Source organism: Gadus macrocephalus, chromosome 18 (genome assembly GCF_031168955.1).
Source record: "Gadus macrocephalus chromosome 18, ASM3116895v1".
NCBI lineage: Eukaryota > Metazoa > Chordata > Actinopteri > Gadiformes > Gadidae > Gadus > Gadus macrocephalus.
In genome coordinates, this window is record NC_082399.1 from 15,721,059 (window position 1) to 15,745,357 (window position 24,299).

Sequence of the window (24,299 nt, forward strand, 5' to 3'; positions counted from 1 at the left end):
GGGCTTGAAGCTCCATCCTGATAAGTGCCATTTCCTGAGGAGAGAGGTAACTTTCCTTGGGCACAGGGTGGGGGAAGAAGGCATTAGCACCATGGAGGACAAAGTGCAAGCTGTCCAGGACTGGCCCACCCCCACTGACACCAGACAGCTGAAAAGCTTCCTCGGACTGGCGTCTTACTACAGACGCTTTGTGAGGGGCTTCTCCTGTGTGGCCGCTCCCCTGTTCCGCCTGCTACAGAAGGACAGGGAGTTTGTGTGGGCAGAGGATTGCCAGTCTGCTTTCGAGACACTCAAGGGAGCTCTCACCAAAGCCCCGGTGCTCTCCCCTCCTGACCCTGCCCTGCCCTTCATCCTGGACACGGACGCTAGTAACGTTGGCAATGGCGCCGTGCTGGCACAGGAGGGGCCGGAAGGGGAGCGGGTGGTGGCGTATTACAGCAGGACATTTAACAAAGCTGAACGCCGCTACTGCGTCACTCGCCGCGAGCTGCTGGCCATCGTTAGAGCTGTACGCCACTTCAAATATTACCTCTGTGGCCGTCACTTCACTGTAAGGACCGACCACTCCGCGCTCCAGTGGCTCATGTCTTTCAAGGAGCCAGAAGGGCAGGTCGCACGGTGGATCGAGGAGCTGCAGTCCTACAGCTTCAGTGTGGTGCACAGGGCAGGGGTACGCCATGCTAATGCAGACGCCCTCTCCCGACGCCCCTGCAGTCAGGATGGCTGCCGCAACTGTGAAAGGAGGGAGAGCCGTGAGAAGGAGCTGTGCAGCCAGGAGGAGGGATGTTCTGCGGTGGAGGTGGCGTCCCCAGTCTGCTGTGAGCTCCGGGAGGTCGACACCGCAGGATGGAGACGGCAGCAGGAGGAGGACGCAGACCTTCGACCAGTGCTCCAGTGGTTGGACCAACAGCGGCGGCCCCCATGGGAAGAAGTGTCCGTTCTCTCCCTGGTCACCAAGGGACTGTGGGCTATGTTCGAGGCCCTGCGACTGTGGGATAGCGTGCTTCAGCGGGCCTGGAAGGAACCCGCCACCGGAGAGGTGAGGTGGCAGGTGGTGGTGCCTCACTCTCTGCGTGGGGAAGTGCTTCAAGCGGTCCATGGTGCCGTGGGCTCAGGTCACTTTGGGGTGACAAAGACCCTGCGTCGCCTCCGCCTTGGCTTCTACTGGGGGCAGCACAAGAGGGACGTCGAGGACTTCTGTCGCCGCTGTGATGGCTGCACAGCCCGCAAAGGCCCCACGGAAAGGTCCCATGCCCAGCTACAGCAGTTCCCTGTGGGGTTCCCTATGGAGAGGGTTGGGGTGGATGTGGTGGGCCCGCTACCCTGCACAGAGAGGGGGAACAAGTATGTCCTCACGGCCATGGACTATTTTACCAAGTGGCCGGAGGCGTACGCTCTGCCTGACCAGGGGGCGGAGACCATAGCGGACGCTTTGGTCGGGGGGATGATTAGCCGTTTTGGGGCAGCGGAGTCCATCCACAGTGACCAGGGGAGAAATTTTGAATCCCGTGTCTTTGCGGCTTTATGTAGCAGGCTGGACATGCAGAAGACCCGTACTACCCCCCTGCACCCACAGAGTGACGGCTTGGTGGAGCGATTTCATCGCTGTATGGAGCAGCAGCTGGCCATTGTCTCGGCTGACCATCAGCGGGATTGGGACAATCATCTGCCTCTGGTGCTCATGGCATACAGGTCAGCTGTCCAGGAGTCGACGTCCTGCACACCTGCTCTGCTGATGTTGGGCAGGGAGCTTCGCACCCCAGCTGACCTGGCGTTTGGCCGGCCGCCCGATTCTCCCCCTGTTCCTCCCGGCCCAGAGTATGCCAGGAGACTCCAGGACCGCCTTGAGACGGCTCACTCCTTCGCCAGGGGACAGCTGCTGAGCGCAGGGGTGAGGCAGAAAAGGAACTATGATGTGCGTTCTCGTGGCAGGCACTTTGAGGCTGGGGAGCTGGTCTGGACCTACAGCCCGCAAAGAAAGAAGGGAAGATGCCCAAAGCTCGATAGCGAGTGGATCGGGCCATGCAGGGTCCTTGAGAGGATGGGGGAGGTGGTGTACAGGGTCCAGCTACCACCTCGGGGAAGGAGGGTGGCTCTCCACAGAGACCGGTTGGCCCCTTATCGAGGCACCGCCACCCCTCAACCTGCTCCAGCGAGCCCTGCAGCTCCCCGCACCGGTGCGAATGGGCCCCGGACACGCACACCTCAGTGTTCTGGCCCTGGGTCCTCACCTAACCCTATCCTTGTCTCCCCTCCCTGTCGATCACCACAGTCAGCAACTTGGCCCCCAGCCCCGCCCCTCCCTTTCCCCCTGCCCGCCCCCGGGCCTGACACTCGTGGGCCCCTCTTGCCCCCAGGCGCTTCTCCCCAGCCCCCCGTGGCCCCAACGCGGCCTCGTAGGGAGAGGAGAGCGCCGGGTCGCTTCCGGGACTTTGTTTGTTCCCTCGAGGACGAGGAACTTTGAAGGGGGGAGGCAATGTAGCGACCCTGGGACAATTAAATAGTTTGTGTGTTATGTGTTGCATTGTATTTCATTGTCCGTTATGCCAGTTGTTCTATGTGCATGTATTGTAATGTTCTTATTGTCAATCAGGGTGGGGGCCTGCACGCGAGTGAGACCGTGTTGCCGGGGTAACCGGGGGTTTGTGTGTGTGTCGGTTTTCTGCGGTTGTTTACATTGTTACGGGTTTTTCAGTGACCTGGTTTTGGTTGATTAAAAACTACGATCAATTACTAATGACTCGACATGATTATGTCACCGGCGAGGTCGTTACAATATGATCATTTTCTATTCCGCATAGAAATCTATGCGGAACAGATGTGTCCATGTAAACGCGGCTACTGTTGAATGTTACAATAGGTAGGTGCATGAAGAAATGTCTGCTGACATAAATTTGCTTGGTTTGAATAAAGATGGGTGGCGACATAATGACCATGTAATATGTAGGTCCCAAGGCCAAACCAGTTGAGAACCACTACCCTAAATTTCAATGTTATGGGAATAAAATAAATGTATATACATTAGGGCCGGACAATTCTATTTGCAATGTCCCCTTCGCATCAGATACGAGGCTCTCTGACAGCGCCTGTAGCTGTGAGCAGGGCCAGGGATCCAGTTCAGCTGCACTTATTATTTCTCATAGCAGCCCACTTCCTCTTCCCAGCCCAGCCCCTGAATTCTATCGTGGGGCGTTGCATCCCAACCGTGACCTGGTGGCCGGACACGGGGTGTCTCTTTTGTGATGGGGTAACAGAAAGAGCCCGCCCCGCGCCAGCTACCGCTCAGCCTTCTGCGTTCTACAGCTCCCACTTCTCTCTCCCTGCACACAGTCTGGGGAGCGAAAATACAACCGTGATGGACTGGATGATCACTCTTGTAGTGTGCTTCTCAGGTAACAAAGACGCGTTAAACAGTGTGCTATTTTGTCATTTTAGTCCTTATCCTGTCTTGATTCTTAAGACTTTAGTTGATTATTGTGTTGCCTATGTGATTATTGGGCTCATGATGCATGAACTATTTTCTTGTGTGGCTCGTTGTGTGTTGTGAAGTCTGTATTTAGAGGAAATCAGTTCACACATCCTGCAAAGTTCTAACTGAACTAAGACACATACACTACAAACACACACACACACACACACAGATAATTAATTTTTTTTCAGGCTTGCAGGCGTCCCAAGCCTTTAACGTGGATTCCCCAGCCTGGCAAACGTTGACTACAAATTCTGGCGATCCTTCTGGATGGTTTGGATACAAGGTCGTCCAGACGGGATCTGGGTGAGAGAAGATGATATTGGTCTAACACTGTCTTAATATCTAACTCTAACCCTGTCTATAGAACTAACCCTGGTTTAAATATCTAACCCTGTCTTAAGATCTAACTATAACCCTTTCTATAGAAGTAGCCCTGGTCTAAAGATCTGACACTGTCTTAGGCAGTGGTGGGTAGAGTACTGAAAATCTAGACTCAAGTAAAAGTAAAATTACTTCCTTCAAAATTTACTTTTAGTAAGAGTAAAAAAGTACTTTATTTTAAAGTTACTCAAATTACAAGTTAATTTACATTTTTGTATTGGAATGCTTGGATCAGTGAAAAAGACATAACGTGTTAGAATGCGTGAGTGAGGGAGAGAAAGAGATGCACTCCTAAAACATTTCTTCACAAGTTGTACAACAAAAGCAATATGGACAACAAAAAATGTAATTTCATTTCAAACAAATTTGCATTAAGCTCTGTGCATGTGACAAAAGGCAAGAGCTTTGTAGGAACACAACCAATTAAACACAAACAAGACTGACTTGGTTGGCTGATTGGGCAACCAGATTTATCCAGCCTATGCACATAGCATGGACGCACACTCACAGAGCCAGACACGACAATGCCGAACAAGTTTGTGAGTGGTCTGCAGAATACAGTGTAACATAGTATCTAACTCCGCACCCCCTGGCGAAAATATCTTCCTGCGCGTCTGCATCCATGCGTTTCTAGTCCTCAGTCCCAACGTAACGGTCGACTCGTCTCCTCGGCTATGGAATTGCAACAATGTTGCAACCTAGGGAGGGTGCATTGCTAACGTGTACGCTTGTATGTACAGTCAACGAAGATAATGTCTTTATCAAAATACTTGTTTTAATGAAGGCACAATGGAAAATGTAATTGAGTAAAGAGTAGAATTCAAAATCAAATATTTACTCGAGTAAGAGTAAAATTACAGACTCATTACCCGAAAAATTTACTTTTTTACTAATTTGCGTTACTTGCAATGCGTTACTGCCCACCACTGGTCTTAGGATACATAGAACTAAGGATTGAACCCTGTCTAAAGAACTAGCCCTGGTCTAAAGATCTAATCCTGGTCTATAAATCTAACCCTGGTCTAAATATCTGACCCTGTCTAAGGTTCTAACCCTGGTCTACAGATCTAACCCTGGTCTAAAGATCTAACCCTGTCTATAGAACTAACCCTGGTCTAAAGATTTTACCCTTGTCTAAATATGTCTGAAACTCATAGATTAAGCTAACCCTTACCCTAATTAACCAAACACTGAACAAATGCTGATCCATAATCAAAACAAAAAAAAGATGATATGTACTATTTATTTCCCTGCATTTCAGTACAGTCAAATGAGGTTTGTTTCTCAAACATGGGCTGTTAACGACCAAAGCATGGAGCATGAGTTTTGTGTGAATGATATAAGCGAGACAGAAGTAAAAGTAGTAATTGGTAAGATGAAGGCATTTGTAGGCTGGAGCGCTTGTTAAATAATGGTTGTCAGGATCACCTGATTATGTAAAGCCAACCCCAAAATCTCGATTTATTATATCAAAAGGTTCAATTCGTCCTCCAATAAAGAAACATGTCCTGCTGTAATAATTAGTTGCACATGGTAGTGAAGCTAGAGTTGCTGACACGCGCCTTGTGGTGGGGTATAATAACTGGCAGTGTCTTTCAAAGATACTGAAGCACCATGAAACAAGTGGTTACCACATAAATGCTTATCTGATGTGGAAAGAATTGGCATCCTGCTTATGCCTAGGTAAAACTATTGATAGCGAATTGCAGAGAGCCTGTTGACTCCAGTGATCGACTGCATACTCTTCCTTGCAGAAGGAAACCTCCAACTGAGGGGGACACAGCTAGGAAATCCTAGAAATGGAAATTTTCTGGGTATCCTTGATCGGTATGATGTTACACTGGCAGAGCATCTTAAAAAGGCTGCCTTTAAAAAAAACACCGGATATTTGTCCTGGTGCACTCAAAATGATTTTTTTGTGTGTGTTAGGTCAAATTTGTGCCCAGATCAAAGAGGGGCATCACATAGCGCCTGCTATGTGTCTGCATACCCCCCAGAAAGTAGGCAGTTGCGCCCCTGAGAATGACCAATGGAAATAATTCTCTGCACAATTTGAATTGTATTTAAATATGCTACAGTGGTCATTTGTTTAGCCAATTCATGTTCAACAATGAGGGTTTTGATTGACCCGACCCGGGCCTTTGATGGAGCGTTTTTGTTTTTGTTATCATTGCTTTATTGGCCTAATCTGAGGAGAAATCTATGCCATCAACAGAAATAGTATAGGCCTTTATTACACAGGTCTTCTCAATGACTTGGAATGCTCCGTTCACTTGCATGGGTATTAGTCCGGTAACTTGTCAACCCCAGCGTCTTCGGTTGTTAAGTGACATCAACGTCTTTGGCTGACTATTTTACTGCTGATCAACACTACGAATGCTGGTAACGAATAAATTGTAAAAAGACACACCTGTAATGTTTAGCTGGGTTCTTTAATAAACACACCGTAAGTAGCTTGAGGAGAAGGCCTTCATATTCATGACGCATACATGAGGTAACACTAACTCGCCTTGACGCATTCTTAACCCGGACCTGACATCAGCCAGTCCAACTGCGCATGCTCAGCGTGACGGTCTAATAACTGATGCTGATATCATTACATCTCCCTCTCTTAAAATGAGAATGTAAAACATTTACATAGACAACACATACTTCGTTTTTCAATACTTATCTTTAACTCTTATGAACTGTAATTATTAACTGCAATAGTTACTTATTTAAACCTTTTCAACTGCAGTGTAAGAACATTAGAATATTCCAGGGAAAGTATAAACTCATAACTTTACAGCAATACTCATGATCCCCTAAAACTGTTAAGCCTCTGTGGTGGCTTCACAGCCCTGGAACTTCTTCTGAAGGGCAAGTCTTGCACTGGAACTGGTGCCTCAGGTGATGAGCTATCCGAGTGTCCAGGTTGTTCAGCAGCGGCATCACCTCTTTGATCTGCTGTGGCTGGTCCCATAATGTCTCGCCGGTTCCGTCTCAGCACTGCTCCCTCCTCTGTTTTAATGGTGTACGACCTTGGATGCACTTCATTTATAACAGTTGCTTTCTGTGACCATGTATTTGTTTTATCTTTGAGCCTCGCATAATCACCAGTATGCAGTTCAGGTAGGTTCTGTGTTCCTTTATCATAGTAGAATTTCTGTTTTGCTTTTTGCTGCTCCTTGAACCTCTGTACTTTTCCCCCCTCCTTCGTTTTCAGCAAGTTCTCCTGAATGGGCAGGTTGGATCTAAGGCGACGTCCCATTAGGAGTTGTGCTGGTGAAATACCGCACTCTAGTGGCGTTGTGCGGTACACAAGCAGGCTTTGGTAAAAGTCAGCTCCAATGTCTTTTGCTTTACACAGCAACCTCTTCACAGTCTGGACCGACTTTTCGGCCAAACCATTAGACTGCGGGTAGTGAGGACTTGACGTTGTGTGTACAAAGCTCCATTCTTCTGCAAAGCGTGCAAAACTGGCGCTAGAAAAGACTTCGCTTGGCACACCATGTCTGGAGAATATGGCCTTCATAGACGTTATAACAGCCTCTGCTGTTGTAGTGTGCAGTTAACAGACCTCTGGATACAGGGAATAATAGTCTGTCACCACAATTTAGTCTTTCCCTGCAGAAACAAATAGGTCAGCGCCTACCCTTTGATATGGTCTGTCAGGCACTGTGTGCGGCTTAAGTGGCTCAGCTCTATTGCTTGTGTGATATCTCAAACAGGGCATCAAACAAACAGGGCATCAAACATGTTGTGCAGTTTGCCACCTCATTTGCCACATCCTGGTTTATTCGAGGCCAGTACATCACTTCACGTGCCCTTTTCTTACATTTTTCAATCCCAAGATGCCCGTGTATTTTCTTGTTGTCTCTGTTCTTATGAGCTCCATTTTCGCGTCTGCTACTGGCAGTGCCTTTGTGATCAAGTTCACATAAACATCCACGTCATCACTCATCTTAGTGTGCGTCGGCTCCTGTGGGTCAACTGCTCTTTACAATGTGTCCGCTGTGTACATCAGCTTGCCCGGGGTATACATTACATTCAGCGAGTAGCTTTGCAGCCAGATCATCATCCTCTGTATTCTCAGTGGGCAGTCATTGAGCGGCTTTTGAAACAATGCGATCAGCGGGTTGTGGTCAGTTTCAACGCTTATGTTCTGTCCTGAAACAACCTGGTGAAATCTTTCACAGGCATATGTTATGCTGAGCAGTTCTTTCTCAATTTGTGCATATCGTGTCTCTGCGTCTGTCATTGAACGCGATGCATATGCAATTGGTTGCCAGTCATCATATTTTTGTAAAAGAACAGCTCCGAGCCCACTCTGTGAAGCATCTGATGAGATTTTGATGGGCTTCACTGGATCATAGAACCTCAGAACTGGTTCTAATTTGAGCTGTGTCTTCAGTTCTTTCCATGACTTCTCATGACTTCTTTTCAGTCAGCTGCCTCAGAGGTGCCATGCGTTCAGAGAGATTGGGTATGAATTATCCCATGTAGTTTATCATGCCATTAAATCTCTGTATGTCCTTCTTACATTGTGGCTTTGGCATGTTTTCTATTGCAGACACTTTCCTGAGATCTGGTCCGATGCCCTCGCTGCTCAGGATGTCCCCCACTAATGTTAGTTCTTTAACCCCAAGCTGGCATTTCTCTTTATTCAGCTTCAAGTTTGCTGTTCTTGTTGCCTTGAGAACTTGTTTTAGCCTCTCATCGTGTTCAGCTTTCGTACTTCCCCATACTATGATGTCATCCATGGATGTGTCCACTCCTTCCAGATGTTCATAGATCATGTGTATTGTCTTATGATACACCTCAGGTGCTGAAGCTATGCCAAATGGTAACCAAAGAAACTTATATCTACCGAATGGGCTGTTGAATGTACACAGCTTCATCTGCCAAAATCTGGATGATGCATCTAGCTTGCTGAAGTACTTTGCATTTGCAAACTGTGACATTATTTCTTCTCTTGTGGGAAGTTTGAAGTGTTCTCTTTGTATTGCTCTGTTCAAGTTTCTGGGATCCATACACACTCTAGGCTTGCCATTTTTCCTTTCTACAATAACAAGCGAACTCACCCAGTCAGTTGGCTCATCAATCTTTTCGATCACATTGAGGCTTTCCATCCTGTCCAACTCAGTTTTCAGTGGCTTTTGAAGAGCAAATGGCACTTTTCGACATGGGTAAATAACTGGTGGCACATTTTTATCCACTCTGATTGTGTGTTCTCCAGGAAGGCATCCGAGACCCTGAAACAGGTCACTGTACTCTTCCATCAGTTCATCATAGACTGTTTCTCCTTCCCTTTCCACCACAAGCACTCTCTTAACCAGGTTCAGTCTCTCACAAGCAGCTAAACCTAATTTGGCCTGCACGTCTCTGTGCACCACGACAAATGCGAGTGTGCGTTCTCTGTCCTCGTGTGTCACTTCCACCAAGCATCTTCCTTTCACAGGTATAGCTGTTCCTGAATATCCATGTACTTTCATTTTTGTTGCATGCACTTTAGGTCTGGGTCTGATGTTGTTGAACGTTGCCTCTGACATCACATTTGCCTGCTCCAGTGTCTAGTTTCAATGCAATGTGTGTGTCATTTACTTTCAGTGTCAACATCCAGTCCTTTTTTTCTGTGTTCTGTTCTGTCACTACATCTACATAAAACTCATCAGTCACTCTCATCCACTGCATGAACTTTGCTCTGTTGGTTTTTACATTGCTGTGCATAATGGTTCTATTTGCTACAGTTGTGACATACTTTACCATATGCGGGACATCTTCTGGGAGCATGCTGCGTGCCACATCGATCACATGACCTTCCCTTTGCGTCTCTGCGCACCGGTGTATTTACGTCGGGAGCCGTGCTCTTCTTCTTGACTGCTCTGTTTGCATCTCTTCTTGCAGCATCCACGTTGCAGCTTTCACTAAACAGCTCTATTGCTTGTGTTCTCACCGTTTCTGCTGCTCTACACATTCCTAGTGCTTTTCCTAGGTCCAAATCTTGTTCCCTTCACAGCCTCTCTCTTAGACTATTATCTGGAATCCCGCACACAAGTCTGTCCTTTATCAACGAGTCAGTCAGCTCTCCGAACTCACACGTCTCGCTTCGGTTCCTCAGGTCCGTTACATGTTGATCAACAGTTTCTCCCGTTTTCTGCACCCACGTGAAAAACCTGTGTCTCTCGAATGTCACGTTTCTTTTAAGTAATCCTCAAACTTCTGAAGTTTTTTATCCAATTCCATTTTGTTCGCGTCGTCTTGGAACTGAAAGTTATTATATACCTCCAGCGCTTTTTCACCCACAACATGCAAGAAAACTGACGCCTTCATCTTAGCGCTCTTCTCGTCCGCCCCGATCGCCGTCAGGTGCAACATAAAGCGTTGTTTAAATCTCCTCCAATTCTCAGCCACATTACCTGTCAACTGAAGGCTGGGTGGTGGTTGTAATGCTTGCATCTTTGCGTTGGTATGTCCTCTTTCTCTCCCGGAAAGTAAATAGGCTACCAATGTCCTCTCCGTGGGTTATTAGCGGAGCTCTTAGCTGCTCACCGTGCTTTAATAAACACACAGTAAGTAGCTTGAAGTGAAGGCCTTCATATTCATGACGCATACATGAGGTAACAATAACTCGCCTTGTCGTGTTCTTAACCCGGAACTGACATCAACATGCAGCGCGCCAGTCCAACTGCGCATGCTCAGCGTGACGGTCTAATAACTGATGTTGATATCATTACAACACCATGTGAAGTTATTTTCCAAATAAGATTTGAAAAGCTTTGAAGTTTAATACAACACTATTCATATGGTTTCGGAGTAGTACACTTTGACATTTAATACAGTTCAGAGAGAAAGGCGACGAAGAATAAGAAGGGGGCGTTCCAGTCTGCATAAACGGGAACCCCCACCACACGAGAACGCCCATTTGTGTCTGCAGTGGGATGATATTGGGAGAGCGGGCCCTGGGTGTCCAAAGGATCAGGACCAAAAAGCACATGCGGGTTGACTTTGCACACAGAATAAGAAATGTACTGTATATACAACTACATGCTTGTAAAACCGCTTTATTTGTGAATGACTGATATCAGGTAACTTAGTTGTTGTTTTTCAAATTAGGCCTACGATACACAGACTAATAGTGCCCCATTGATGTTCTTTGAAGTAGTTTTCTACAACATGCACGTTTGCATTAAAACAAAAAGATAAATAAAACATAAGATCTCCCCCCCACCGGTGGGTGAGGGTCTTTCTTTTCTTGATACTAACATTAATTCTAAACAGCGTTTTACACAGTAGCCTATAACAGGAAATGCTCAAAGGTAAATCAGCACAATTTAACACTGACTGAAGTTTTTTATGGGTAAAGAAGCAACGGTGAAGGACCGTACTAAACGCCATCATTGTATGGGTCTGTAAAATGCTAATCAAATCAAAATAATTGTATTTATTAAGCACCTTTAATTAAAAGGTAATTGGTTTGGGGGGAGATCTTATGTTTTATTTATGTTTTTGTCATCGCTTCAAACTTGTGCATATTGCAAAAAATATGCAACAGCGCCCCCCGGGGTCACACTTTTCGTCGCAGAATTTGGTGTCTGACATTTCTCCGCCCAAGAAAAAGTCTAGCGTGAACGCTGGATGCTACACAATGCTAAGTAGTGTTTTTCAAGTGCCATGATGTTAAACAAACAATAAGTGTGTACATTAAAGGTCCCATGGCATGCTACTTCATGGATGCTTATTTATAGGTGTTAGTGGGCCCTTAATACAGTATTTGAAGACTTCAAGAAATTCAGCCTCGGTGCAGAATAACAGCCAGTCCTTTCCACAAACATGCCGTTTTTTAGAGCGGGTCAAGGTGGATGGTGGGGGTGTTGCCCTGAGCAGCTTGCGGCCACGGTACCATGCGCCCATGTTTACAGTGGATGTATCGCAATGGCGAGGCACACACAGCTTTTGCTAGGAGCTCTATATCTAAATAATATCATATTATACATTATGTTACGGGTCCCAGGATTGGGTGCCACGGCAACAATAAAAAAATCTGTAACATACAGAAAATGGTGAGAAACAATGAAGACACGACTGCTCAGTTCGTCATCCAAGTTGCGTCTCTATTCAAGTTCTCAAATAAAATACAAACATTTCTCTGAGTGTCTCTTGTTCAGTCTTCAACTGTTTAAAGGAGCATTTCACCGGTGGAGGCATGAATATGTATAGAAATTGGGTCCTATATGTAGTCGAATAATAAAATAAAATTCTAATTTGGTTCCGTCTTGACCGAGAAAAGGCAGAAAGTGACTTTTTGGCGCGTGGATTGAAGACAACAACTCCCACCATGCACCACGATGCCCAACTTCGCTGGCCACTCCCGCTTATCTAGATCTCCGCCTATCAGACACCTCGCTGTTCCATCTACCAAGCAGATACCGCAAGACTGCTTGAAAATCATTTAACACAACATTTCTAGTGAAGAGTATTAGTTGGTGAACTCAGTGAATTAGTCCTTGTTTGTATTTCTTTCGAAATGGTGAACTTTTGCATGGTGCCATCTTCTATGTCAGATCCAGTACCTTCCGCCATTGTACTTCAGTTTTATCAACAGCCTCTGTTAGCTTAGCTTCAGACGCTGTGGATGTTAGTTTCTGCTGGTGAAGTCCCACCCACTGGCACTGCTCTAATAGGTCTGTAGCGTCAGTGGGTCCCACCCCCTATAGAGGGGTGGGACTAGTGCTTGTAGTCTTACGAGAATCCTCCCCTCTTACACTTCCTATTTACTTCAACGCAAAAATCGCCATATTGCGTCATCTTAAACAGGAAGTGTTGGAGAACGATACAGATCTCTCCAGTCCCTCCAGAAAATAAGGGAATGATGCACAACCATTCAAAAATATGAGTGGGTTTCTAACGATACAAAGCTTAATGGAAATGAGTGAAGTTTCCCTTTAAGTGCATCAAATATTAACTACATTGTACATACTATTCTAATGCACATTCATGTTATAGCTCGTGTACATTCAATATTCTCCATTAGTCCACTTAACTCTACTTGAGCAACGTACTCATTTACATTCACCTGTTTAAGTGAGTTAAAGCATCAATAATAATGTAGTGCAATAAACGGCATTAATCCACTGTACTTGAATACAACATGTAGTTGACAATTATTCTAGATTCACACACACTTAAATAAAACAAAATTATTACTCAGAGAAAGCTAAACGTTTTCAATACAAAGTAGCCTAAACCAAGTTGTGACTCTGGATGTAACAGTAACAGTAATTTTTCTTTCAAACTTGTATATCTGTAACCATGAACCTTTAACAATTACTCATATTCCCATTTGAACTGTGTTGTACAGGAGACCAAAAATAAAACTAACACTGTGCAAAGTGCAAACAAAAACCCTTAAATTGCCCGGCATTCCCGCAAGGCAATACGCAGGGCGAAAAATAAACCCATAATCGGCGGGACCTGCCGTTTCGCGCTTTCCGGTATATTTACCCCTGCCATTGTACTCAACGGCGGTATTTTAAAGTCTCTTAAGTTCGCTAGAAACACAACAAAACATGACCCGAACTTCTTCAACAGTTATACATATAAAGCAAGGCTTTAGAAGGTTGACATGTTATAGTTTAAACCAACGACTGACCTGTAAAATACAGAAAATGGTGAGAAACAAGGAAGACACGACTGCTCAGTTCGTCATCCAAGTTGCATCTGAGGACGCGGGCGGAAGTGCTCCCATCTGACGACAACCCGGAACGCAACTACTTAAGTGTCGACAGTTCCACCTGGGTGCTGCTTACATTTTAAGTTCCTCTCAAGACAAATTATGAGGAATAACGCGCCTCCAGACGATATTATGAATCTCAAACGACTGGGTCGGGTTCTCTGACGTCTCTGGTTCTTCCACTTCCACATCAATCTGAAGTAGACTGAACCGCGACATGGAGGAGAAAGGGATTGTTGACCGCGATTGTTTCCCGCCGGAGCCGCGGGGCCTGTTCCGCGGCGGCGGTGCCCCGCGGCGGCGGGAGGGTGCCCCGCCAGTGCTGCTGAGGCAGCCGGCATCGTGGCTCCGGCGGGGGACAATCGCGGACAATTCCTTTTGTCAAAGGCAGAGCAGGATGGCTAGTGCTCGTTTTACACCTAATGCCATTTCTAGCTACTGGGGGACCATATGCAGGCTAGGGGAACTCATATTAATGTTAGAAAACCTCCTAAAGTGAATTTTAAGTGTCAGGACGTACAATACAAGTGCGTAAGGGGGGCTATGCAGTCCAGGTGAACTCTGAACAAGTGAGTCTTTTGTGTAAGCTGGTGAGTGGCTGGAGACTTGAAATCTGCAGGTTTTCTTGATAAATCTAATCTATTTATAAAATGAAATGTCAGAATGGATTTCTTTCGGTGGATTCAAAGTGAACAAAAACACGTCCTAGTCGGTCCCAAATAAGAATAAATGTCACCCCAGGTTACTCGAGAAAAATATTTGAAAGAACATCACCAGTTACATATAATAACACTGAATTCAACTCAGCTCAGCCGACTCATCGACGCAAAGACATTGATTCAATCAACATGAAGCTGAGTGGTTTCAGGGATAGCGGCATCCATATGAATCACCATGGCAACGATAGAACACGTTGCATTAACTAACAGGCTAAACATTGTATACATTCACTGAAGATTACAAAACGGAAATATCCATTTATCGCTAGAAAAGTTTGAAACTATCTAAAAATGTCCACAGAATAAATCTAATGTCATCCATTTTGTTTTGGCACAACGGTGAGATACGTGACATTCATGTTGCTGTTTCTTCAAACAGGCGATAGGGGGCGCTGTACAAGTGAGAGCTCATATGGCTAGTTTTGGGTCACACCAACGGTCTATTCTGTCGTTTAGGTTGGAGAACAGGCTGATAAATAAGCAATAGTCTGTTCTGCATACTCAAGTTTGGATCTCGTTAGTTATTCACGGTCTATCTGTCGATACCTATCGTTATTTGAGGGTTTGGGTATTATATTTATATTGGATTGATAACGCCTATATCTCCCCATTGGACTGGTCAAAAGATAGATATTAAGTTAATCGAGCCCCCAAAAAGTTTGTTGCCGAAATTCCCATGGCTATAACTTATGGTCAAGGTTAAACGCCCGATGGATAAAAATATATGTAGGCCTATAATGCAGATTTTGTAGGCCTACTTTATATTTTGCGGTAGAATTTGAAGGTTCCTGTTCAGTCAGTCTGGTGCTCCTGGTGACTTTTCTCCTAGAGGTTTACGCTGGAAATGGAACCAAAAACACAAGGTTAGAAAATTGAAGCTGTGATGACTTAGTGATACCAACATGGGAATGACGGAGAAGAGGTAGAGCAGAACATTAACACTGCCAGGGTGCAGGGTCGAATCCCGTCTAGCAGGCCCGGCCCTGGGCAGAGGCAGCAGAGGCGAATGCTAAAGGCGCATCCATCGGCAGGGGGCGCCAAAAATATGTATTTTTATTTATTTTTTTATTTTTTTGCATACTGTATTCATCTAACTTTAACTTCAATGTTTATATTACTTAGTACCAGTAGTTATGTCTAAATAAATATTAGACAACATAATAACATGTAAAATAAAAGAGCGCCCTAGTTTCTGTTTCCCCCCTCATTCTGACCGGAGAGGAGAAAGCTCTCTATTTGCACATCACAATGTCAAAGAAACCCAAACACTCTGGTGCCCAGGGGAGGAAGAGAAAGAAAGAAGAGGAGGAAAAACGGGAAAAGACAGAAATACAGTAACTTTAATTTATTTATCTTTAATGTTGACCTGGCTGGCTATAGCCAACTGGTCACTTTGTCGGGCTCTTGTTCATCTTTCTATCTTTATTTCTATGGAGCTAACTGTTCCCTATACAAAACTCAGCTTAATACATGGCTATTAGTTTAATTTATTCACTTATCGAAGCATTATGTGGTTTTAAATGTGGTTTTATTATTAAGTAAATACAAATAGTCCGCCAAAAGTTGTCAGGGCGTAGCGCGTTGCCAAGCTACGTGTAAACAACTTAACCAGAGTTAACTAGTCATGCAGTGTTTGTTTTTAAAAAAGAAAAGGAATGTTAGCTCTTTACCTAGCTGGTCCGCTGCTCAATCCAAACCCACACGCTTCAATGAAAATCAAAACATGTCAGCTAAGTACATAGGTCCATAACAGTTTGTAACCCACAGTAAAATTGGGGCACTATCCTTAAATTATCCAATGCATAGTAACCATTGTTTCAGCAGTGTTTATTTTCAAGCTGATTTGGAGGATAGTTTGTGGTTTGCATATCTTACATTTCCCATATCTTTCATACAATAATGTATTATTGTATTTTTTTTACACTTCACTTGAGTGCTTGTTTAATCTCTGGTTAGAACCAAGCTATAAAAAATGTAAACCACACTACATTTAATTGTATTTACAATAATTTGAATCTGAAGTCACTCAAAACGTAATACGTTTTTTGTGTTTAATTTTCTATCTAAATTAAAAGAGTCTCAAAGACAAAGCTTTGCAGCTTATCTGAGTGTATGAACATTGGTAGTCGAATTTACTGTGCGATCCAAAGGGGTAGGGGGCGGCAGCAAAAATCTTGCCTGGGGCGCCAAATTGGTCAGGGCAGAGCACGGTATTGAAACTGCCAAGGTTACGGTTTTGATTCCTCCTCGAGGTTTAAGGATCCTAGAGGTTTAAGGTTCGTAGAGGTTTGAGGCTCCTAGAGATTTAAGGTTCCTAGAGGTTTAAGGCTCCTAGAGGTTTAAGGCTCCTAGAGGTTTGAGGCTCCTAGAGGTTTAAGGCTCCTAGAGGTTTAAGGCTCGTAGAGGTTTAAGGTTCCTAGAGGTTAGAGGCTCCTAGAGGTTTAAGGCTCCTAGAGGTTAGAGGCTCCTAGAGGTTTAAGGCTCCTAGATGTTTGAGGCTCCTAGAGGTTTAAGGCTCCTAGAGGTTTAAGGTTCCTGTTCAGTTCGTCGTAGAGGTTTAAGGGCGAGAGCAGCGGTGCTCCCTCTTAGTGTTGAGGGTTGCAACGCCACGCCCTTGTTCATATCAAGCTAAACTAATCCCACATGCGCTTTCAACTTATATGTTCTATACTGGTCCTATGGTAACATATGAACATCTCCCTCTCCCTGATAAGCTTACTGGTGAGCGAGCCACTGTTGCAGACATCCCCAACGCAAAGAGGCAGAATCTACAACTGCACTACTAAGAATTGTCAACCCATCCCCCTCTCAGGTAATCACACTCTATTCACAATCATACATGCTACCTTTCATTTGTTGAACAGGACTGAATGAAAAAGTGGTGTTTTTACGTGCGGCCTGTATGTAAATTGGACCCAATAGGACCTGGGTCAAAAGTTAAAAGTGAAATGAGTTATTGATGAAGGTCTCAATACTTAATTAACTGTTACTTTTACTGTCATTCAGGTTATGTAGGCTTGCTTATCATCTTGGTCCTCGGAAAAACTTATCACAAGGCAACATCCACATGATGCTACACTTTATACAACTTTTTTAATTAAAAGGTATTGAGTGGATGCTTTCATCCAAAGTATATTACAATACCTTAAGTGAATGCATTCTGAGCATGAGAATCAAACCCGTAACCTTGGCAGTTTCAATACCATGCTCTACCAGTTGAGCTAGTCGGGATTCGACCCTGCACCCTGGCAGTGTTAATGTTCTGCTCCACCTCTTCTCTGTCATTCCTATGTTGGTATCACTTAGTCATCACAGCTTCAATTTTCTATCCTTGTGCTTTTGATTCCAGTTCCAGTGTTCGCCGTCAATATGTCTCTTGGTTTGACGTTGACGAAGGACCCAGCCTCTGAAAATACTTTGGTGAGGGGTCCATGTATTAAACATTAAATGGTTGTTTTAAAAAACAACCATCGATGGCAAAAAAGTATTGGCAAGTGTCCAAACGTCTACAGTTAGATGTTTAGAGAAGAAACATTGTTGTATTGTTTAATTGTTCCAAAAATGAACACACTATTTGTAACCGTATTTCTCCTTTGTTTAGGCATGCGGTCCAACCCTTACAAGAGAATGCAAGACTATCAACACATACAACGGATTATGCTTGAAGATTAACTTTCAAAATAGAGCTGAATTGCAAAGACCATCAATTCTAAAGGGTAAACATGTCAGCTATGCTGATGCTGAAACTTCCTAGTATTAAGCTCTTCATAGAGGAAAGGTTTATGATGTGTACAGGATGATTTGAGGCTCACTTTAGATAGGCCGATGTTCTCTTATGAATTGTCCATTGCAAAATATTCATATTGTTATTCAACAAACGTACCACAATTAAACATAATTAAATTCAGTAAACTGAAATTAATCATGCACATTTCATGGGTTTCATTGGATTGACAGATTGTCCTGGCCTTTCGGACATCGCCTTTCTGCTCGACGGCTCTGGCAGCGTAGCTGTTCTGGACTTCAACGCCATGAAGGTCTTTGTCACGCGTTTGGTCAGCTCCTTACGCGCTGGAGGCACACGGGTAGGGACGGATGTCTATAAGAACACTTCTCGAGGTCCACCGCAGTGTCAATGTGTAACCACACAATGACACCCATGTATTACATAGCGTGATATTATCCAAGCCCTGAATCTATGGGTGGCCAGGGAGGCATGGTGGTGCTGCAGAGATACTTGCATCGGATCGCTCTGCCTTTAATGGTGCACCTACAACGAAGAGCATCGGCTACCTACTCTGATTTAGGTGCTGTCAATGGAATCTATTGTTTTTTTAATTTCCACTATTGGTTTTTCAGTTCCCACAATTCATAACCGATATTGTTATCTAGTTTTGATGGGCATGATATTATTAGACAATATTTCGGCATTGTATATCAGCCTGAAATAAGGGGACCAGGGACGGCTTTGTCATTGTATGGCTATAGCTTTAATTTTAAATAAATGTCTGTCTTCATTCCAGTTCGCCATCACCCAGTACTCAAGACGGCCTAATACTCATTTTCACTTTGATGATTTTGACCTCTCCAACTCTTTGGAAAGTAAAATCCCGTCAATAAGACAACAAGGAGGAGGAACGTTCACGGCACTAGCCATCAAGCATGTTGTGTGAGTCCATCATCATCGTTTCTATAGTAACAGTAGTGGTCAACCATTGGACCCAATGTCACAGCCTGGTGCAGCAACGACTGCGGTTTTTAGTATGGAATATTCATTCAACTGGTCGATTTCTTTCCAAAGCGAACGCGTCTTCACAGAATCCAAAGGGTCTAGGAGGATCTCAAAGAAGATTTTGATCGTGATTACTGATGGAGAGTCAAATGACTTAGTTAATTTATATGATGCAGTAAATGGAGCGGACGCAAAGGGCATCGTTCGATTTACAATCGGGGTAAGAGACTTTTAAAATGGTTATTGTTAATAAGTGTGAAGCATTCAGAAACAAAAGCATGATGGGTAATGTTACAAGGCTTCACACCCTACCTTTCTCCTGGCACTTTGGCCATAGATATATATAGAAGACTAGATGTCTTTCTGGTATCTAGTGTTCTATATTTATATCTGACTTCAGCACTGCGCCGATGGTAGATGGACAGGGAGCTCAAACACTGGTGGCTTCAGTGGCTAATGCAGCGTTAACAGTTGAAGCTGTACACATTTTGAGAGTGGGGATCCTCAACATCAAGATGCCTCAACAGCTATTTAGGGTTGTGATTGTATCTCCGCCTACCGATAATGACATTTTTCTGCGTGGCTGATAAAGTTCTAATCTTTATTTTCTATGTATAGGTGGGGAGAGCCTTCGACCTGCCTAGTGCGAAAATAGAGCTGGAGAAGATCGCGTCCAGACCATCGGAAACACACGTGTTCCGTGTCAGCAACTTTGACGCCCTGGACAAAATCAGGGACACACTGGAGGAAAGCATCTTCTCTATTGAAGGTACGAAGTCTCTCCACCTAAAACTCAAAATACATCTCAGGTATTTATTAAAATTGCAATATTTGATTATCATTTTGCGTGATCATTCTCCCGAATTCTCATCATGTCAGTTAATTAACACCAACTAAACTCTTTGACGAAGACGTGATGATAGAAATGGTCAGGAAAAATGATACAAAGAAATCCATCAGTCACAGTTCTGGTATATGCCAGAGAGGGTCATGAGAGTATTTTACTGAGTCCCATCAAGCCTTATGTGTGTCCATAAGATACAGTCCAGAACACAGAATTAAAAGACATCTGATGCATGATGCATAGGCCTATGTTGGTTGGAGTTATGACCATCATAGATGTTATAAATTTTGATCATGGGAGGAGCATCCAGGAAGGCATATGTTTTTAAAGGCTGCTAAGCCAGAGGGTGCATGACTATGATACGTCTTCCCTTTAGGAACTCAGACAGGTGGCTCTTTGATAATGGAGATGGCCCAGGAGGGGTTCAGCGCAGCCTTCGTCCCGGGGGTGAACAAGTCTTTCAATCGACCAACACTAAGAATCTTTTCCACACATTAACAACCTTAATTCAACTCCACATTGCTGAGAGGTTAGTTATACATACAGTATGTCCCGAAGAGTGACCTAATGCTTCTTCATACTTTCCAGGGTGGGTTTCAGATGGCATCTGTCGGAGCGTATGATTGGAGTGGGGGCTTTCAGGGCTACTCATCTGATGGTCAGCTTACATTTCCACAGGACGAACAGTTTGTGGAGAAAGACAGCTATCTAGGTAAGAAACACTAAGAAACAGTGAAAGGATCAATGTGGAGTTTGAACCAGTGAGAAAGTTTAGCTTCTTCAGCGCCATTCAAGGCTGTTCAGGATCTGACCAATCATGACCTTCTGGGTTCTTAGCTAGAGAATAAGTAAGAAGCGTGAGGCGAATCACTGTAGATATACCGATTGAATCCCGTCCCTGAAGTCTATTACTATTGCCCTGTTACAAAAAAGGAGCAGATCATAATTAGTGTTAAGGGATGTAGCACCTGTGTTCGTTTTACAATGACTCTGAAATGGGACTATTTCAGATTTCTATCTAAAATAAGTCTCATATCTCCAATTTCAATCTTTTTTCTTTTTCTTGGAGGAACAAGCAGATTATTCTAACAAGCTAGCAAGATATCTTAAAAAGCTAGCAAGCTTTCGTAATGAGCTAGCAAGCTATCTTAACGAGCTAGAATTCTGTCCTAATGAGCTAGCCGGCTGTTATAATGTTTGGTACTTTTTTTTTTTTTTTTTTGGGTCCATCCAGGCTACTCCATGGCTGTTGCTCATACCAGAAATGGACCTCTAACCATTGTAGGGGCGCCGAGATACCTTCACAGAGGAGTAGTGTTTGTCTATCCTAAATCTTTGGACCTCTCTAAAGGCCAGACGGTTGACCCCTCTCCATGGCAGGTCTGTCAGCAGGAAATCTCCATCAAAACAAATATCCAGCATGCAGCATTTGTACTGCATGCTGTACAAATGCTTTTAGAAAACCTTTATAATATCTTTTTATTTGGTCTCATGCTTTTTAAATGTAATCTGTGTAATCCCGGTGTTTGACAAGGGCTATACAATGGGGAGGCTTATTCATATGTTGACGAGCAGCGCGGGTAGGACGAGACGGGAGTCCAAGTTAAGCGGTCATGCGACTCTCGCGCCCCTTACACCGCACGACTCCGACACCTTCATTGAACACACACATGACACACGGCAAAACACACCCAATACAACCAACCAACATGAACGTCTCGGTCACGGTGTCGGGAACAACATCTCAGTAACAGCAACGCTAACCCACCCACAGAGATAAACAAACCCCACACAATGTCTCCGCCGCAAATGACCTAGGAGGGCGCCAGAGGCCCAACTTGAATTGGTCCAAACCCCCCCCCCCCCCCGGATCCCTTGCGGCACCCTGAACACCACGGCCGCTACAATATAATTCCCAATTATTATTATTATTAACATCATTATTGCTTTTGCTTGGTTTCAATCAGTCTCAGATTGGTGAGTATTTTGGGGCGGAGATAGTGACCATGGCAGTGAATCCCACCCGTCAGATGTTCACCAAAGTGGTCCTCATCGCCGCCCCTCTGCACATGGAGGAGGACTGGGAGGGCCGGGTGTACGTCTGCCGCCTCACCGCCTCCGTGAGTAACCCCCCTAAAATGAGCCAATGGGCTGTTTAGTCTAATTACAATCAGCCAATGGGTTGTAAAGTCTAATTACCATCAATCAATGGGGTGATTAGTCTAATTACCATAAGCCACCATAAGCCAATGGGGGGTGTAGTCTTATTACAATGAGCCAATGGGGGGTTGTATAGCCTAAGTACCATCAGCCAATGGGGCTTTAGTCTAATTACCATCAGCCAATGGGAGTCTAGATTCAGTCTGACCCTTGTGTCCCTGCCAGAGAGTGGACTGCCAGTTTGAGGAGCCGGTCGTCCTGCGAGGACAAGCGGGGGCGAGAGGGAGGTTCGGATCCTCCATGGCTCCCCTCCCTGACCTCAACCAGGACGGGGTCTATGACCTGGCCGTCGGGGCCCCGCTGGAGAACCAGGGCCAAGGCAGCGTGTACATCTTCCACGGCGACATGAGAGGCACCATAAACCCCAGGATCTCGCAGGTGGAAACCCAGACCTCTGTCATGTTCTGACGTTCATCTTCTGAAATGTGACCCTTCCCTCTGGTAATATCTACTGGATTGTCCCGGTCTCTCTGTAGAGGGTTGCAGGCTCAGACATCGAAACGGGACTGCAGTTCTTCGGCCTGTCCATCAGCCAGTCCTCCTCTGACCTCAGTGGGGACGGACTCCCTGATTTAGCAGTGGGGTCAAAGGGCAAAGTGTTCCTACTCAGGTACTTTCAGTGTGTTTGCATTGAATGATTGTAACCCAGTCAAAAAAGAGTTTGGTCATTTCTGCACCTTATAGGGTCGACAGATGAAGCTCCCGTTGAGGTAGCGAGAAGGGGGGGATCTTTTATATTTTAAGAAATTATTATTATTTATTATTTTGTTATTTATGATTTCAATGGGATTCAGGATCACCTGGCCCACTCAGATGGGCCTCATTCATGCCTGAAGGACTCCCCGACACAAAACTGATCCCATACCACTTCATCATGCCGCCAAACTTTGATTTTTGTTATGGATTTTCGAGAGAGCCCTGGCGGCAGGTTAACATGTTATCACTTTAAGTGTTGGAGATGGTTTTACAGGCCAACCCTGTCAAATAACTCTCAATCTGTTGCACAAGGCTCCACCCTACACCCAACAACTCGTTCTGGCGCATTTTAATGAGCTGTACCAGAAGCCCTCTTGCTCTGCACCCAGTGGTGTCTATATTGGTAGCATTCAGATACAGCGTGTTGAAGGGGACATATTATACCACCAGGGGTTAGTGTGATTAGCCTAACAAGCCGTTTCGAAAATCTGCCCCCTATGACATCACTAGTGGGCGTGTCCACCTAGATCTGTACTTGATAGATGGGCAACGGTTACGTCAGTACACTGGGTAGGCTGGTAGACTGATCTATCCAGCATCGATCTAGGTGGACACACCCACTAGTGATGTCATATGGGGCAGATTTTCAAAACGGCTTGTAAGGCTAATCACACTCACACCTGGTGGCATAATATGTCTCCTTTAAAGCGCAGGTGCCTTCAGCCCCAGCAAGCTCCTCTCTCTTGCGCTGCAGAGGAGCACACTCAGAACCAGAGTACATAGTGAGCCCAAGTCCACCAGTTTTGTTTCCCTCACAGGAAATTATTTAGGAAAATGTATGTACTGTAATGAATGGCAAATGACATATAACATATCATTTAAAAGATAATTTTGGAAGTGTCAAAAGTCGCATTTTGTATTCAAACAGTAAATTAATATTTAGCTATGTGTGAAATCGTTCATTGCAATACAGCTCTTGTCTCTAACAATATACATCCCCAACACCAACATGACATGTTTACTCTCGCTGTGTTTCTCTCATGAGCCAGTGCAAAACAAAGCTCTGATAGTGTTGTAACGTTCTAACAAATAATTCAGCGTTGAATTCAGAATCCTTGGTTTATTTACACACCAGATTGTTGCCAGTGATGCAAAGTTCAATCTTAGAATCCAAAGATCAGACTCCGATCTTTGGATCTGCGGCAGACCTTACAGAAAACGAGTCTTTCTGACACCCCAAAATCTAAAAATAAGCTGCGAGTTTAGGAAAGAGTTGGGGGGAGGTGTTATCGCCATGGTTACAACCCACTCCAACTCATTTTTTTGCAACGTTTTTGTGTAACTGTTGTGAGTGTCAGATCAGAACATCAGATCAAAACAGGCTTTCCGTCTGAACAACCCCAAAGTCCTGAGGTGTGCAAAGTCGACAAACTCATAACAATACCATCAATATTACTTAAGGACACGAGTATCTCCCAACGTCAGAAACATAAACCAAAACAGAACTGGATTAAAATAATGTT

General features: G+C 44.7%; 1 protein-coding gene and 1 long non-coding RNA gene across 2 annotated transcripts in view; both read left to right on the forward strand.

Annotated features, from left to right (window-relative positions):
- The first annotated feature begins 3,232 nt into the window (after nucleotides 1-3,232).
- Nucleotides 3,233-24,299, forward strand: part of LOC132446222 (integrin alpha-M-like) — a 32,243-nt gene continuing 11,176 nt past the window's right edge. Inside the window, exons 1-15 of the mRNA XM_060036387.1 lie at nucleotides 3,233-3,392; nucleotides 3,661-3,775; nucleotides 16,999-17,096; nucleotides 17,634-17,704; nucleotides 17,886-18,000; nucleotides 18,242-18,369; nucleotides 18,808-18,953; nucleotides 19,086-19,236; nucleotides 19,635-19,785; nucleotides 20,237-20,307; nucleotides 20,449-20,572; nucleotides 21,095-21,240; nucleotides 21,828-21,980; nucleotides 22,246-22,458; nucleotides 22,557-22,690. Of these exons, the coding sequence (XP_059892370.1) occupies nucleotides 3,356-3,392; nucleotides 3,661-3,775; nucleotides 16,999-17,096; nucleotides 17,634-17,704; nucleotides 17,886-18,000; nucleotides 18,242-18,369; nucleotides 18,808-18,953; nucleotides 19,086-19,236; nucleotides 19,635-19,785; nucleotides 20,237-20,307; nucleotides 20,449-20,572; nucleotides 21,095-21,240; nucleotides 21,828-21,980; nucleotides 22,246-22,458; nucleotides 22,557-22,690 (1,853 nt within the window). The 5' untranslated portion in view covers nucleotides 3,233-3,355. The remainder of the gene's footprint in view (nucleotides 3,393-3,660; nucleotides 3,776-16,998; nucleotides 17,097-17,633; nucleotides 17,705-17,885; nucleotides 18,001-18,241; nucleotides 18,370-18,807; nucleotides 18,954-19,085; nucleotides 19,237-19,634; nucleotides 19,786-20,236; nucleotides 20,308-20,448; nucleotides 20,573-21,094; nucleotides 21,241-21,827; nucleotides 21,981-22,245; nucleotides 22,459-22,556; nucleotides 22,691-24,299) is intronic.
- Nucleotides 13,682-16,992, forward strand: LOC132446228 (uncharacterized). Its single transcript, XR_009522797.1, has 3 exons — nucleotides 13,682-16,536; nucleotides 16,673-16,706; nucleotides 16,792-16,992. It is a non-coding gene; the product is annotated as an uncharacterized LOC132446228 (long non-coding RNA).